Source organism: Maylandia zebra, linkage group LG23 (assembly GCF_041146795.1).
Source record: "Maylandia zebra isolate NMK-2024a linkage group LG23, Mzebra_GT3a, whole genome shotgun sequence".
NCBI lineage: Eukaryota > Metazoa > Chordata > Actinopteri > Cichliformes > Cichlidae > Maylandia > Maylandia zebra.
The window spans coordinates 36,024,051-36,042,124 of record NC_135188.1 but is presented as its reverse complement, the minus strand read 5'-3'; the positions used below and the strand labels follow the sequence as shown (position 1 = coordinate 36,042,124).

General features: G+C 40.2%; 1 protein-coding gene across 1 annotated transcript; it reads right to left on the bottom strand.

The window, feature by feature from the left end:
* Positions 1-352: 352 nt before the first annotated feature.
* On the bottom strand, positions 353-17,720 carry ndfip2 (Nedd4 family interacting protein 2). The gene is made up of 8 exons (XM_004552596.4): positions 17,471-17,720; positions 10,783-11,017; positions 10,458-10,588; positions 8,906-8,993; positions 8,470-8,594; positions 6,402-6,468; positions 6,213-6,318; positions 353-3,784 (listed from the first exon to the last, which is right to left on the bottom strand). The coding sequence occupies exons 1-7, from the start codon at positions 17,495-17,497 to the stop codon at positions 6,215-6,217; spliced, it is 777 nt and encodes a 258-aa protein (XP_004552653.3). The 5' UTR covers positions 17,498-17,720; the 3' UTR covers positions 353-3,784; positions 6,213-6,214.
* Between the last annotated feature and the right edge of the window lie 354 nt (positions 17,721-18,074).

The following is an 18,074-nucleotide window of genomic DNA, read 5'->3' as shown; positions in this document are numbered from 1 at the left end:
GTGTTTTCACTTTCTGTGTGCGACTCATCTTGAGCAGATATCCTGTGTCAGCTTTCATTCTGGGTAAAGCTTTGTGTGGTGATAAGCAATAAAGATGATACACAGGCTTTACCTGGCATATTAGCTCTCAGATTTTTATAATTTACTTGGGAAAGCTTTATCCCTGTGACGCCAGAACCAGGAAATTATACCAAAGAAGTCAGCGGGAGAAAAACAAAATGACGCTGATGATGTCGAGATCACAGAAACTCAAGTATCTGACAGGACAGTAGCATGTTAACCCCGTAACCTGTAAGTGGAACAGTGTAAGTAATACTGCCAAATGAGTTTAAGCAGACGCCAACATAAAATGTAAGTGGCAGACTTTTGAACTTTATTCTTATTTTTGAAACACATTATTTATTTGTCATCATTATTCCAGTTATAATAAATGCATAACAACCGCTTCAGAACATGTTACTTGGACATATTTTGGACAAGAGAAACAGTGTGGCTGCCGCCTCGTTTTTCCCCTCCTCATTTATATACAAAGAGAAATATTTTGCACTAGATTAATCCTAACATTACCCACTCATTTGGGAGGGAAAATCATGCAGCAGAGCATCAATTCACCAAAAGATCAGAATATTGCTGAAAGAGGCTTTAGTGGGATATGATGAGAGTCGAAAAGATAATAAAAAAAGTTTGGCAATTCTCAAGCTGTCACAGTTTAGGCTAAAAGCGATGACACACACACACACACACACACGCACACACGCACACACGCACACAAATATTATTTTCAAAAATAAAAAGTGCAAAAGGCAAATTCTCCACTTGGGATGATTTAAGAATTCAATGATGGCTGAAGAAAACCTTTTTCTAAACCCAGATCCAGTTTTGCAGATTCATAAATCATACTGTACAGAAGTTCTTCAAAGTGCAAATATTCTGAATTGGCATAATCTGGTATATACACTTCTCTTTTCTTAATGACAAAAATAATAATTAATTAAACAAAACAAAAAAAAAAGTTTATTTTTCTTTGTCCAGTCAGGCTCCATATTCAAGATGCAACAGCGTGTCCCCAGACTTCATCGCCGTCATCGCACTCACTGGAAGTCACAACGTCAGCTAACATTGATTTATTAAAAAAAAAAAAAAAAAAAAAAAAAAAAAAAAAAAAAAAAAGGAGTCACATCACTGAAAGCTTCTCACGCCATGAAAAGAAAGAGGAAGAAATCCTAAATGTAATCAGAAAAGCTGAAACCTCAGAGAGATCCGTGTGTTGGCTTTTGTCCGAGTCATGCAGGTCATGCAGAACCAGCTTGTCCAATAACAGCCATTTCACTCCCTGATGTCACAACTGGATCTCAGTCTCTGATTAAACTACTCAACTACGTCTACTTCATTATCACAGGACCTTAAAGCCACAATAATCGTAGGTCATTACAATTGAGTAAATTGCATAAGACTTGTGTATTTCAAGGAGTTTCTCCTCGAGCCTGGCATGTCGCTGCCCTCTATGTAAAAATGCTTATTATCGTTTTAAACTTCAACAGCACCGAAGCAGGAGATGCATACGAGGCCCACTTTAGGGTCACTTTCTACTGATCTGACCGTAGCAGCCTGAAAACAAACTTTTCCCACCGAGCTCTCGTTGGTTAGTGCCTCTGTAGAAAACAGACAGTTTTGAAAATGAAAAGGCAGCCGTTTCACTGCCGACCGAGATGAGGTGAACTTGTGCTGTGAAATAGTGAGGGTTGGGTTTTTTTGTTTAACCCAAAAATAATAAATTAATTAATTAATGAAAGCTGTTCATTTTTCTTTGATTCAAAAATGTTACAAAAAAAAAAAAAAAAAAAAAAAAGGCTGATTAATGATTGTTATTGAAGGGAAAGGAGATTAAAAAAAAAAAATCAATTCAGGAAATCTGCTGGTGCAAATGTTTCCATCGTTTCTAAGGGAAAGTCGCTGCAATGAAAAACAAGATAAACAAGAAGCTTTTATTCGAGTAATATCAGATGCACCGATATCAGCAGGTAACCCGTATCGGCTGATATTGGCTTTACTGACTGATACCAGGAATATCAGCAGATATTCAGTCGGTCACATGACTCAACCATGGAAAACTTCAAAGTTTTTCTGTTTTTGTTTTTTAAACAAGGAAGCTCTGTTTATGACACAGAACACAGAGGGAAACAGTAAAAGTAGAAACAGCATCAGTATGACTCGTCAATTTATTTATTTTTTAAAAACAACCACTTTTTTTGCATTTTAAATTTGCTTTTGTTCTCATTCCTTTCCCCCTTCACTGTTTTATAGTTGAATTATTTAGGTTTTCATACTGCAATTAATTGGTGGATAATGCATAAATATCTGTGGCTGTCATTCCTGATATCAGTCAATAGAGCCAATATTAGCCAATGCTAAGTTTCTGCCAGCACATGTTATCTGATATCGTTTTAAGAAAAGCTTCTGGTTTGTCATTAAAGGTTTCAAGCTCTTCATCACACATCCAATGTGACATCATCAGTAAATATTTGCCAGTGACTGATATCAGTCCAGAGTGCCGTTATTGCTGATGCTAATTTTTGGCACCTGTATTATCTTAAATTATTATAATAGAAGATTCCAGTTTGCAATTTCAAACACCTTCCATTGGCTCAGAGCCCCAACTTAACCGACTGAAAAAAAGGGGGGGAAAAGTTATATTATTTATTATATTTTGAGCCAATTCTAGCTAAGCAGAGCTTCGGTGTTCGGTTCTAAGTGCCCTTATAATGGAAACTGTTGCATAAATTTGATTTGAAGAAAATCTGAGATGACGAAAAAGGACTGGCGCTGTCAAACTGCTACACCAGCGTTAAATTAAGACTTCATTATAACACCCTAAGCTTAAATAATACGGCAAAACTAGTGCTTAGTTCAAGCTCAAGAGAAGTTCATGAAACAATCATCAGGGAATTTTTAAACACACCGCTAGTATTATTTTAATGTTTTTGTTAAATAATTAATGTATTTCATGCTACTTTTAACTACATTATTTTTAACATTAATGTGCCATGAATTCTATTCATTTTATAATAAAACCATATAAAGTAAACAGTGGTGTGTTTTAAAATTCCACGAGTAACTAAAAGGTCTGTCAGTTTGAATCCTTAATTCCTGTTTGTTTCAAGTGAGACAAACAAGGCTGTTGGAGGGGAAATCTGAATATCAAAGTCTCATAATGGGTTTTCACCTCCTACACGGTTTCTATTTTAAAATTCCAAATGTTACTTTATAGTCATGAAGGTTTTGTGATTCAGCTTTAAGCTGTTAACACTGCTGTCACCGCATGGCATCACATAAGCTAGCTTAGAACTGCCAAAGCTATTTTTATGTACATCCTACACTGTTTTGTTGTGCTTTGTGAATAAATGTTAACTCTTAAATTCGCCTCAGGCCAGGTTTGTGTGACACATGAGCTGGTCTGGTGTTTCCGTCACATGATCCAAGAGAAGACAGTGTGAAAAGCTTTGAATCAAAGGAAAATGAAGTGGGGGTGGGGTGGGGGGGGGGGGGCAAAAAGGGCCAGGGATGAGACGTGATCATCAAAGTCGGATTTTTCAGCTCAGCTCTGAAGCAGCTTCAGAGCTGAGCCGTGTTTTACTTTTAATGAAACTGGTAACTCTTTCTCCCTACATCTTTTCCTCCATTCCTTCCCCATCTCCTCTCTTCACTGCAAGGCTCTTTAGTCAGGTCATTCAAGGGGGAGGGAAGGACGTTCACATTGGAATGGAGCGGTGACGGCACGGAGAACCTGGAGGGAATGAATTCCACACATTAGGGGCGAACAGTGACAGTTATTAAACATGAGAACATATCTGATCTGCAACTTCCTGTCTGTAAGTGCATCAGTACCACCTTTAAACTGCACATCCGTCCTGATGACCTTTATCTGGACACTATGTTTCTCACACACTGTACAAACTGGCACTGTCCACTGTCAGGTGGACACTGTAAACATTTCTACACTAAACATGAGTCGTGAAGCTTCAGCATTCACGACCTTGAACAAAGAACCTCAGGGCTCGTGTGACTATGACTTCCGCTGACTAAATTGTGACACTTCCAAAGATAAGAGATGTTGTGACGTTGGCTCTAGATTTCAGCACATGGTGTAAAATGATCACTGAAACTCACTGTGGCGTGGTGCAGTAACCCTGTACTGGTCCCGTGTAGAGCCTGTGCTTTACTCCAAGTTGTCTACACGCTGCAGCTGTTTACTGTTTAGGCGGTGCCAAACATATATGGACCAACCAGTTTGTGGGCTACTCTTACTTGTGTTGTTGTTGGCCCTTGAACCAGCCACAGAGCAGACAGAGGTTCTAACATAACCGGCTGAAGTGAACCCAGGAACACACAGAAGTGTCCACTGTTCAGCACACTTTTCAATCTATCAGCAGGAGCTGTGTGCTGCTGGCTTTTTGGAGAATGGTGGGTTTTTCTGTTTTTAAATGACGATCATCTGTAATTACATCATGAAAGGATTACCATGAATGGGGCTGTGTCTAATTTTAGAACTGACAAAGATCACCTGAGCTGAAGATAATAGCTATGTGCTGCTTTAAGCTGCGTTTAACTTGGAAAGCAACTCTCCTGTCTCGTTCTCTTCCAGGTACAGATCCTCTGTACAGGTGCAGCTGCTCACCAGGCTTTAATTCTGCAAAGTGGCCAGTAGACTGTGTGCACGTTAGCATATGCTACTTCCGGTGCGGAAACTCCTGTGGGGAGCTTTGTTTCCGGTGTCCTATTCGCGCCTTGTTTACGGTCCAAAACAAGTTAAGCAAATGAATGAATCAAGCGGCGATTTACATTTCAATAGATGTCTTGGGCATTTACCCAATATATATGTAAATGATGTTCATCGACTTGTCGATATTTTTTCCCCCGCGCCTCAGAGCAAAAGAGAAAAGGGATTCAAATGTTATATTTCTCAGCTGTCCCTTGTTTATCGCGGGTGTTATGTTCTAAAAAATAACCTGTGATAGGTGAAATCAAGTAGCCAATTTTATTTTTTGACGATGCAAAACGTTTCGTGGACATCGTGGACATAACGTACTGCACTTCAGAGTCACACTGCTAGCGATCGATGCAGCGATTCTGTACTGTACAGGAGAGACGTCACGGAGGAGATCGTCTGCAGCGATCAGGACACAATGTGATGTAAAAAAATAAAATAAAATAAACATGCAAACTTGCACTAAAAAAATCTGCGAAACAGCGAGGTGAAAGGTGAACCGCGTTATAGCGAGGGACCACTGTAATTGTGAAGGTAAGTCACAACATACCCTTCGTAAATACTAATGCATAGAAAACGTTACCAGCAATCGTTCATTTTTTGTGTGGCTTTTTTTCCACAGTTTGTCAACATGCTGTGTAGGTGTGTACTTGACTAGCTGATATCGACATAACAGGGAAACATCTGGTTTGACTATTCTTCACCTGTAGTTTGAATGCTGAACATTTGCCTGTTTAAATCATAAGACCAGTCACTATACAGAGATGTGCTTCTGAATGTGGACGATGTGTCTTCTGCTGCAGTGATGCAGTTCTGCTTGTGTTGAGTGATGTAAACAACTGATCGATCTAAACTCTTTAAACGTCAAAATTGATCATTAGATTTTTTATGACACAACAGTGGCGAGTGTTCCCACCTTCTGCTCTTTGTAACTTAACACGATCTTTCCGTTTTCGAGTTTTGGAGATGATTTTGGAGTATATCTTCGTAGTAGCGATTGACCGCAAAGTAAAGCTACCGGAAATGTACAACCCCACATCTGGTCTCAAACCAGGAAGTTAGCATTTTCTCATGCACAGGGTCTATCAGCAGCAGCGAGGTGCTGAGACACATGTCACGAGTCTTGGCTGGGTTATTCGTTCACTCAGTTCCCACAGCTCCCACAGCTCACAGCCACAGGGGGAAAAAAACTCTGCATGTAGGTCGACCAACAGTTCCGCTGACATGCCATGTCTTTACCACAGCCACCTGTCAGCTCTGCGCCTACCACATTCACGAACGAGACCCTGAAAGACTCTAGTCCTGACTTCATCTCATCAAACCTCCCCAGTTTAAGCTGGAGCTGTAAACCAAACACCTAGAAAACAAATGCAGATCTGAATACTTCACATACTGAAAAACTCTGATCCAGTTGAACACAGCCAGCTCAATACAAAGATTTTGATACCTTTAGTAGAGGAAGAAGAGGCGTGTTCTATGAGATGTGGCCATGTTCTCTGACATATTGCGAACTTTTAGATAGTTCACAAAACCTCTGAAGAACAGCAGGAGACCTGTGGGAGAGAGAATCATGAAGTCACTCTGACACGGAGGCTTTTTGGCTTTTAGGGACGATTACTGACTGCAGCGCACTCACCGAGCAGCAGGAAGATCCACCACAGCCAGTACTGACCGTTGAAGTAGCCAGTGAAGTAGTCTGAGAACTGGACACACACAGGAAGAGAGAGTTTGGCTTTAGTGTTATCAGAAGGAAACAATTGCTGTGTCTAATTTGCTCTTTATACAAAGTGACGCTCTCTCATAAAGTCCATTAAAAAATACAAATCCCACATCGATGAAGCCTGACCAGCAGTCATGTGCTCTCACACTATAGATTAAAAAAAAAAAAAAAAAAACAGTTATATGAGGACCGGGGATGGTATGAAATCTGCTTACTTTGACTAGTGCATGAATGAAAATATTGCTAAATGTGTTGTGTGGAAAATGACAGCTGTGTATAAACAGGGCAATCTCTGAAAACAGAAATATGACATTTTAAAAAAAAAAAAAAAAAAAAAAAAAAAAGTCAACTCTCAAGGTCACCCTAACACACACACACACACACACACACAGGTAAGGGCATGAGTGTGCAGACATTAACACAGGATGCAGTTAGCATTGTTTTTAAGTGTGTTTAATGTCCCCCTGTGAGTTCTTCCGCAGCAGCAGCTGCAGTTCTATCAGACGCCCAAATCAGACTCGCTCTCGATATCTCAACCTACAACAATGAGACAGGAAGCACGGGCGTCGCAGGTCCTGAGCTTACTCTGAACAGCTCTCAGGGCTCTGCTGGCCTCGTCATTCCTGGGGGAGGTTTTTTAATCCCAGTGAGACTTTTGACCTTCACAAATGAAAAGATATAATAATAGCAACAACACTCTGCAAACTTCAAAGACATGTGCAAAGGAAATGAAACATCACAAATACCACCACCAGCTTGAGAGCTTTTCAGCTGCAGCTCCCAACTGATATAATAATGCTCCTTCTACTGCGAGCACAATTAAACTCTCGCCTGTAGACCACATTAGACTTAGTCTTTGTCAACCCAACTGATGAAACTTCCAAACAACAAAGAATATTACAGATTTATGTCAATCTTTCGCGTTTCAAAGCCAGAACACCAGAATGACTGAGGATGCAGATCAGCAGGTCGTCTGCTCAGTAGCACGAGCTGATTGTTTGCCAGAGGCTGGTAATGGTATGAACACTGTATGAGCCTCTGCAGTAGTAGTTGTGCACAGAGGAGCAGAGCGTATGACATTGCCATTTTCCCCCCATTACCTACCAACCTTGTGTTTAACATAAAAGGGCTATGAACTCTGGGTAACACCCTTAGACAAACTATGCGGGAATGGTGATTTGGAGAGAGTGCGTAAAGGACTCAGAGTGTCTGACAGAGAAACCTCATTTAGTTCACGGCTTGGCAGCAGTACGGTCCAAAGCCCTCAAGGTCAAAGTCTTTGGGTCTACGACACTGAGACTCGTCCCCAAAAAGCTAATCCTGTAGCACTGCTCAGAGGTTCACGTGGTTGTATAGGAATTTCTTTTATTTATGTATTGATCACATTATTTTATTGTATAATGCCTTAGCGCCACTAGATTTTAACATGTCTCACACTCATACAGTTAGACAGATGGTGGGGGTCTGGTAAGGAAGTTGGGGGAAGCAGACAAGTCCACAGGAAGAATCTTTTCTCTCTTTGAGGACTCTGGGAGGTAGCAAGGGAGTGTGAACCTTAAGGTGTGAAACAGCTGTGTACTGCCTTTTGTTCCTGGAGAAGGTATTTAACTGAGAGCCATGCTAGGCTCAGTGAGACTCTGCTGACCGTCTGCCCCACGATCATGCAGGCTCTCCACCAAGCTTGGTTTTCTGTTCTTTGTTTGTGATTAAAGAATGTTAGCTACCGCTCACCGCTTGTCTGCAGGCTTTATTTAATGGAAAACATCCACAACATGGTGTAGCTGTAGGAGAATAATATTCAAATGTTCAGTAATGGCTGCATTCTCATTCACTTAGATATAAGTTTTAAAAAAAACAAACAAACTGCACAGATTCTTTCCAAGATTGCTGTTGAGTTGCTCAACTTTTCGTTAAACCCTGATCCTCGTGTGTAACACTGACCTCCATCGTTCAAACACAACAAACAAACAGTGGAAAAACATACCCTGACAATGAGAATCCACTTGATGAGGGAAAGGCCGAAGCCGCAGATGGCCCCATAGCGCCCCGCAATGGTGTTGGTCAGACAGAACGACAGGCAGAACCCGATCCAGTTGAACAGGAAGGCCACTGAAGGAACATCAGGAAGACTTGTTTTTATTTGGGCATCTAAGTGACTTTCACTTTGAAATCAGCAGTGGATTTTTTTAAAATTATATGTTAAAAATCTAAAAGTAACAACAGTCTCAGTGGATTTGAGCGTCTCTCTAAATGTTTATCCACTGAATTATGAGTGAGACTCGAGGGTTAATTCATCTGTTATCAGGGAGTCACATGCTGTTTTACGAGTGTGTTGCAATCTGGGCAAAGCAAACAGAGCTGCTACCAGGTCTCTTTACTTTGCACATAAATAAGCAAACAAAAGAAAACACGAGACTCACTAAAAAAGGCCAACATGAAGATCCCGTCGTTACCCACTCGGAGCTGATCGGCGTCACTGAAGTCGTCTCTGGGAGGGAAGTCATCATCCTTACACGGACACACACAGACGTACAAATGTTATATTATTTTAAAAGTCATAATGTATTTTGGAATTAGTAAGTCACCTTAACAATAACCTTTAAAGTGCTGATATAACGTGCTCAGAGCATAAATTCAAGTTAACTGAAATGCAGTTTTACTTGTTCTGAATGGGAAGACTCAGAGCTGGTAGAAATAAAGCCTTTCAGCATTTACTTTGGTCCGGAGTGTCACAAGCGTGGGGTAGTCAAGACAAAAATTTTCTGGCATGCTTTGAGGTAGGGGTGGGCGATATAAACGATATACGATAGAAACGATATAAATTTGGCCAACGATAGAGATTTTGACTATACCGCTCTATCGCGACAGCGCATGTTGATGATGTCATCAAGCTGCGCCTGTTTTGGTCGAAAGCATCGCAGTGGCTACAACCATTATCATCTGCAAATTATGCCGACAGTCATAGCAAAGAGATGAAGCACTTGTGAAATATGGGGAAAGCCAAAAACTGCGCTTCCTCCACTTCCGTAACATTGATTCATTAATGTTGAATTCTCTCGCAGCTGTTCTATTCCCATGTTGTTGCACTATATTAATAACCAACCTCATATTGTGGATGAATAATCTCAGTTGTTCTCCTGACTGAAGTTTGGCCCGTGTATAGCATCTTGCTATGCGACTGCATTTGTCCCTGACCACCAGAATCCCTCACGTTAACTTTTAATAAGTGGAAAAAAAGTTGGGGTTCATCCTCCAGCTTCACTGTGCTAATGTTATGCTAACATACATGGTACAACATTATATACCAGGTAGTCCAACTTCAGTAACCCTGCAAACGCCACTGCTGTTTAGTTTTCTGTCTTCATTTATGTCGGAAGTGGAAGCAGAGCTGTACGTTTTAATTTGTTTCAAAATCTCTCAGTCAGAACATGGTATGTCATGTTTTTAACTCTTTAACTCTCAGTGTTCGTTTGACTTTGGGACCTGAAGAAGACGGCGCTTTGGACCCAGATTACGCCGCGAAGCTCCCCACTACGGCAGCCGTAATGCTCTGACAATCCATCAAGCAGTGCGGCTTACCAAAGTTGTACTAAAACATTTTTTAACAGATTTCTGCACGCAGAAATCAGTTCGAAGTCAGTAAGCACAACCAGAATTCATACATAAGGCGCACTCTCGATTTTTGAGAAAATTAAAGGATTTTAAGTGTGCCTTATAGTGTGGAAAATACGTTATACAGAAGAAAAGAATATATCACGATATATATCGTTACCGCACGTGCTTCAGATTATATCGCGCTTCAGATTATATCGCGATATGAATTTTAGGCCATATCGCCCAGCCCTACTTTGAGGTGAACCACACCCAGACCAAAGACCAGTAACCACAAGAATGTTTCAGTGGAAGAACTTTAACCCAAGAATAATAAGAGGGGATCTGAGAGGGCGACCGTGTGTGAGCAGGGCTCCTTACCCGTGGCATCACCTCCACTGCTGAGGCAGCCATGGCAGCTGCTTTGGCCTTCTCTGCTTCATCGTATGTGGGCAATGAGGTGGCAACGCTGTAGGGTGGCGGCACAGGGAAGTCACCTCGGAAACTAGTCTCTGTTGAGAGAGAGGAGGAAAAAAGTAAGAAAAGGACAGAAAGCACGCAGGATCAAAGCGGAGCTGTGCACTTCCTATAACGCTCTGAGACCGTCCTGGAAACTAAAGTGACTCAAAGCTACAAACACTCCAAATAGTCACCACAGAGCTGCAATCAGACCAAACTCTGTGTGCAATTAAAGTCAAATTAGTACCAGGTGGTGCTGCAGCATTTGCTCCCAAGTCGATGGAAGCGTATGGAGGTGGTGCCGTGTCCACTGCCTCCCCCTGAGTCCTCACGCCCGACGCTTCCCCTGCCGCGGGGACTGGGGTCGGGCTCACCTGAGTCTGACTCTGGTCCTGGCCGGATGTGCCGGGCTGGGCTGTGGCAGAAGTGCACGGCTGTGGCTCGCTGGCGCCGGCCTCCGAAGAGTCGTCCTCATTGTGCAACTGAATATAACAAGAAGCAGATCATCAGCCAAAACCAATGCTGCTGCTCAAGGGGAATGCACACATGCACACACTCTCGTCCTACATCTCTGAAAGACTTGAGAAGAAAGCACCAGAGTGTTGGCAGTTTCAAAGTCTGAAAACTCCAATTCTTCTGACTGCATAAAAACAGCTGCCAGTCGACTGAAATAACAAACCAGAAAGCAAAAGATTTCAATATTTTCATTCATGTATATGTATATATATATATATGAATCAAAAAATATATATATAAATCAAACTCTGGTTTCGCTCTCAAAGGGAGGCCCAAAGTTGGGAAGCTATGGCCAGTCTAAACAAAAAAACACGCACCTATAGCAATGTACGGACAAGTTAGTTGTTGTATCAGTCAGGTAAACATAAACAAACAATCTGAACATGTATGTTTCAGTCTCATTTTGAGTGCTTTAGGTTGTTTTCAAATATAAGCGTCTGACAGAAGAAGTTGTCAGTGTAACACCAGAGTACTTGTAGAAAAATCAAAGCTCAGCGAGCTGTGAAACAACAGGGGTAAACAAAGTGTAAAAATGACATGTTTTTTGGATTCCGTCTCACTAATAAAGGTGAGGCGGTATGGACTATTTGCTGAAAAGTTGTGGCTAAAGGGGGCAACACTTCAAAGTGGAATTTTTTTTTTTACTTTTTGGTGACCTCAAAAAAGCAGCAAATGCCAGTCCTCCAGAGAAAATGTATGGAGTCAGGATGTTAAATCCGTGCATAGCTACTAGGGCTGAACGATATATCGCATTTGCGATAATATCGCGACATGATCAAGTGCAATTTTCTAACCGCAAAGGCTGCGATTATACTCTGGACATGTCCAAATTCATGGGCTGCATCCTCCTGAGGCCGCATTTGTAGACCGATTACGTCACAGCGACGCGCCGAAGGCTGTCCAAATTACTACCATATCCCAGAATTCATAGCGCGGCCCAGCCAAACTCCAGTTTCCAGCAATGGCGGCCGCTACTAAGTTTTAAAATTACTCATACTAATCTTTCTGGGTCACAAAATAAACTTTTAACATATTTTCAGGCGAGAAAGTAGTTGTGTAAACATCAAATATCTGCTCGGTTTATCAAGATATCCCATATTTGCAAAAGTGCTTCGACGTTTTCAGAGGCGTCTGCTACCCACCAGCTCGACAGCTAGCCGGGAGCTCGAGGGTTACTGATGCGGCCGAGAACGGCACAACTCCCGGCACATCATTTTCAGATCACCGCGGAGTTTCGCTGCTCGGGTTAAACGTAATATATAAGTCACTTAGACAACCTAAAAATGTTATCGTTGGGCTTTTTTCAGTGTTTTGTTTGTTCGTGAGTAAATCGGTTTGGCTGAGATTAAAGTTATTAGATTAGATAAAATAAAACTTTATTAATCCCCCGGGTGGGTTCCTCCTTGGTTTTCACACAGCTGACTAAACGTCAAACAGAAAACTTATTAAACAGAAGTGTGAGACAGTCGAGAATTTACACCAGTGTCTGGTTATATTTTAGATAGCAAGAAGCAGACGGCCGAGTTTATTAAACTCCACCGAGACAGCGGTGACGCTAATCAGAACTAGCCTTCTGATTGGCTAGACCGTCCAATTTCACGCCTTTAAATTTTAAAGGCGTGTTTGTGTGTGTGTTTATACAATTGCTATTATGTTTGCACTTTATGTGTAATGTTACTGACTGCAGAGATCAGTAAGATGTGTGTATTTTTTATTTATTAGTTTTATTTATTTAATATTATTTTTTAATTGAATGACTGTCTAGTAGTTCACAGATGTCGAAAAACTGAGTGTGGTAAAGCCACTGATTTTTTTTATGTATATTTCTGCAATCTGCACATTGTACTGACTTTCATTTTAATGTTTACACCAGGGTTCCTTGCCAGCACTTTATGCTCAGATGTTTGTAAGCTAAAAATAAACTATTGTGTATGTTCAAATATACTGTTGTGATTGAAGAAGTTAAATAAAAATGTCAGTCATCAATTCATGCATCACCTCATGTCATCATAACAGAGGTCTGTCTTCCAGGAAAGAACAGTTTAAAATTAATGTAATATAGTATTGGCCATACTATATGATGTATTGCTTGTCTTTGTTTAATAATACAGAAGACAAAGACCTTAAAAAATAATCGCATATCGCATCGCAATCGCAATATTGGGGCAAAAAAATCGCAATTAGATTATTTTCCATAATCGTTCAGCCCTAATAGCTACTAGTTTTCTAACTAAAATGAAAATTTAGAGTAATCAACTAGTGTAAAAGTAAGAAAACACCCAGAGTGTGTGGCTAACATTAGCTCTGATAGCACTACAAATTTAATATTGGGCACATGTGAGTTAGTTCTGACACTGCATACATACAAACAATCCAAAAACAGCTATACTATGCTAACTGTATGTTCCATCTTGCTTACCACTTCACATTTATGTCTGTTAGCACTGGGAAGCATTGCCAGGGCACCCACACCACTGCTTCGGAACATGATGGGTGCTGACATTAATAATTAGTTATGCCTTTAGCCCTTTCAAAAACACAGATAAAGTTAAATACTGTATTACCCCAGTGAAAGGTGATTACCACTCTATAGGAGACTTTCTTAGTGGTGGCAGGTTCCATTATTCTTGCTTAGTTCTAATTCCTTAGCTAAGCATTACAGACTAATCCTTGGTCTTTACCCTTTGGCATCTGTCAGAGCTGTACTCAATGAAAGCTAACACAATCTGAACCCTAAAGAAATGAACTGCTACAGTATGTAGAAGCTTAAGAAATGTTCAATTACAGTGATATCCTTAGCCTGCATGTAAGGAGGAGTAAAATGAGTAAGAGCAGTACGGTTTGCCCTAAACAGAATGTTTGACACAGCAAGCACAGATACATAAAGCCACATCAATATGTCAACAGAGGAAGGTTTCTGGAAAAGTGATCTACATGTAATAAGTTAATGACAGACCACGCGACATCTGAGAGGGTCATCTACAAGCCTAAGCAGATTTTTTTTGTCAGGTCTTAGAGCCAAACACCTTCTGAAATTACAGATGATGGTTACAGTATAGCCGAGAGGGAATCACCTCCGCCCCTCTGTTCCAAAAGGGCATCCATTAGAAAGTTCAATCTAGTCAGCTCCTGGCCAAAGGCATAAGATTGTAGTTTTAGAATTAAGTAAACTACATGTAACTTTAAGGACAGTGCTACGTGACCCAGGATTGGCAGGATAACCTGACAGACTCATTGTGCGTCAGAATGCTGATAACCCAAAGAATAACAAAAGCTGTCTCAAGGTGGTTAAGCAAGTTTAGCTTGTTTAAAGTCCAAGAACAAATTCCCCAAGAGCACAGTAAAGTGCCTGTAATCAAAGAGGCAGAACCACAGGAAAAACACTGATCTAAGTTGAGCTGACAACTTTCACAATAATCCTCAGTTCTTGATTTTCATCATCAATATAATTATTGTAATAGCAATAGTTTGGGTGGATCACTATACCGCTGTTCTACAGGACCGTGTTTATATTAAAAACAGCAGAGCAATCGAAGGATCCAATATATTTCCACTGGTCACTTTGCACGTCAGTGGTGACGTCACCACAGTTCTGTATCTTTTATACCAGCGATAATATAAGAGAAGTGAAAACCAAGAAGTGAAGAAATTGCAGGCTTTTTTTTAAAAGATTTTCCTCAGAAAGACAAACTTGCAACATTTCTCTGTATATGCTTCTGTACTGATAGATCATTTAAATGGTGGTAAAAATCACCACAATGGTCAACTCGTGTCTTCAACCTGCAAACAAACTCAAGAAGCACATCACCCGCCTGAAACAACACCATGCACCAGCAGATTTAATGATAGTTTTGTTGTATGGTGCCATTCACTAGGGTGAGAGCCCAAAACTCCCATGGCCCACTAATGTTTAGGTCCAATCCTCTTGTTGAACCTTCATAATGTGTAAATGGAACTGCAATTTGCCAAAAGTCAGTTGGAACCTCATTTGTCACATATGAATATTAGGTGGGACAGCCATGCAAAAAACAAAGAAAGCAACTTAAATTGAACTCAACATACAAAAGTATGATGTTGAAGACTAAGCTTACAAAAAGTACAATTATTGATGAGATTATGATCTGTGTGATTGACACAATCAATGAATTTAATTTTAAATGATCACAATCGTCAGTAAACAGTTACAGTGATACCTTTAGTTGGGTGAATTGGTATGCTGTTCTGCTGACTTGTGTTGATCTAATAGGCAATAGAACACGCTTGCCTCTAATGTTTGAGCCAGATACATTCACCAAGTTTACAGTTAGCAAGAGCAGATTGATTTGATGTCACTGCAAAGCTTGAGGCAGTTTGGGTTTGACATTCAGCTTCATTACATGTCGGATTTATCAATTAGAAATATTGACTAAGCATGTGCCGATATCAGATTTTTACTTTAGGATTGAAAAGGTTTAAAAAAAAAAAAAAAATTACAAACGCAGCATGTCATGATTTTCACTTCATGATTATTGTACTGAAAAAAAAAAAATCCTGATTAACAAAATGATTGCTTTATATGTAAAAAGTTGGAAGAAAAAAAAAAAAGGCGGCAAACTTCAGTTGCATAGCTTGAAGCTATGCAAGTTTTCATTTGAAACTCATTTTGACTCTGCGTCAGCAGGACTGAATTCCACAATTCTGATAATCTGCTTAAAATGATGTTTTTGAAAGGCGAATCTACCATTTGAAACCTTTTCCATGAAGTAATGGTGGTTTTCGAACAGTGGTAAAACACCGCGACAAACAGGGGAAACACCCTTTGTGATAAGTAATGATATCACGCAAGTTGAAAAGCCAGAGGTGACTAACAAACCTAAATAGCTTCTTTAATAAGCACAGTCACAGTGAAATCTGTTGGTTTACCACACCGATAGACTTCTAAAAAACTAAGATCTTGGCCGTCCCAACAGACTTTTGAACCTCCACCAGCGCTGGGTCAGCAAACAAGGCAGGGAAGTGAATGAGCGGCCGACGACTGGCTCAGAATCAAGGACAAAGCATAACTGCACCCCCACGCAAGCACAGGGGATTACATAAGATCTTAACAACATAGCCACAAGCCTCCTCATGTGTCCAAATACACCCGAACCTCACAGCAGCAGTGCCCCATACCTGTAGTATTATTTAGAAAGGAAACAGAGCAAGAGATGACAGTGTAGGCATACTGTGATGAACACTGGGTTTTTATTAGTATATTTTTTGTTTGCTTTCACAAACCACAATATCAGATAACTTATCCGTTTGGCCACATCCAAGCCATCCTTGAGAATCCACTGTATTGTGCTGGAGTTTCAAAAAAAACCAAAAAAAAGAACTTGGTGTGAATCGCTGCTTTGTTCAGGGCTGAAAAGTTAAAAAGGACATTGCTGATTTGCCTTGGCTCATACCGAATATGCTGTGGGATTATCAGCCATAATACCAGAATACAAGGCACAAAGCATACTTTATGTCCCAAGGTTCATAGCTGACTCCAAAGTTTTACCAACACTGCTGTTACAATACATTAACAGAAGGAACAAACTCCACATGCTTAGGCCAGTTCAACCAAAGAAGCCATACTCTGAGGCTGGCATCCATTAATGTTTTTGACTAACAGTAGTAGCATTAGCTTTTCCCTGCATTACTATAGAATTTTATGATTCTGCGAAGACATAATATAAGTCATATTTCTGAACAATTAGTTCGTTAACACTTATTTGTCACCGTCATTCCTTTCTCTTGATTCGTACCAGCCCTTTAAGCTGCGGTTTAAGCCGGAAATACAGCTTTAAAAAAATACAACCAGAGGGAAAAAAGGCCCTCTTACCACATTTAATATGAGCCAGCTATTAAATCCCTATGCTAACCACTTAACTTAGAGCTAAGCTTCTCAGAATTTATGCTGCCAAAAACCGTGTAACTACACCTGATTGATTGATTGATTGATTGATTGGTAATTTATTTCAACATGTGAACAATATACAAGTACATTTAGAAAAGAAATGAGAGAAAAAAAATATACTATACAAATTACATACAAAAAAACATTCTGATTAATTTACATGTTTTAATGTACACATGTAACGACAAGTTAGAGAGTGTATTTTATGTGTGTAGCGCTATTAAAAGCATTTTCACTTAAACGGCCTTCGTGACTACTCTTGGCTGGCCAGCTAACGGAGGTGGCTAATCAAAGGCTGGGTACCATAGCAAAACCAATTTAGGGGAAAAACACAACACTTGTGAAAGTTTGATTTTTTTACGGCTTTTGTCTGTCCCACATAACGCATTTTAAATAGTCAATACAAACAATAAGCATTAATTTTTTTGGCAAGGGCCTGGTGCCTGTGACGAGTGGCAAGCCGAGCTATCAAACGGTGTTTTGATCAGCTTCCACTCACCACTTGGTATCGGCTCGCTGGGTCCATCTTCGACTAGGTTCAGCTGGCTAAACGAGCCAGCCGGTGAGAACTATCAAAAAAAAATAAGACTTGGGTTTACTCCGATGTGTGAGTCACGGGCAAGAGATGTTGATTCCAGACACAACGCTGAAGAACCGGATTCTGAGCGATGAAAGAAATGGCTACAACCTACAATGCATTCACAGAAAAATACCGTTCTGTGTAAAAACCTTCACCCACTTTCAAGCTAGTCTAAAGATGTCACACTTCCGGTTAAATATTTCAAACTAAAATGTATATAATCTGTATTGCGCATTAATGTTATTATTACTATTATCGTTGTTGTATTCATTAATGCATATGTGATCTTCTACTTATCTAATTTACCTTACGTTTACACCTAAGCTTTAAGAGTTATTATTATTATTATTATTGATAACAACCATATATTAGCATTATATTTTCATTGTAAGTATAAAAAAGGTACAATTAATATAATATCAATATCTAATGCACTTGGCTTCTATCCGCGCTTGCTTTCAGCTGAATTGTTAGGCAGTTAATCTGTTAGAAATTCCTGGGAATGTGATATGTTACTGTCTTT

Bases quoted from the DNA above. Each gene is read 5' to 3' on its own strand.
- ndfip2 (XM_004552596.4), bottom strand. From the start codon at position 17,497: ATGGACCCAGCGAGCCGATACCAAGTG. The intron at 11,018-17,470 runs GTGAGTGGAAGC...TGTTATATTCAG, and splicing joins CAGCGAGCCGATACCAAGTG to TTGCACAATGAGGACGACTC. The intron at 8,994-10,457 runs GTAAGGAGCCCT...TGTCCGTGTAAG, and splicing joins CAGTGGAGGTGATGCCACGG to GATGATGACTTCCCTCCCAG.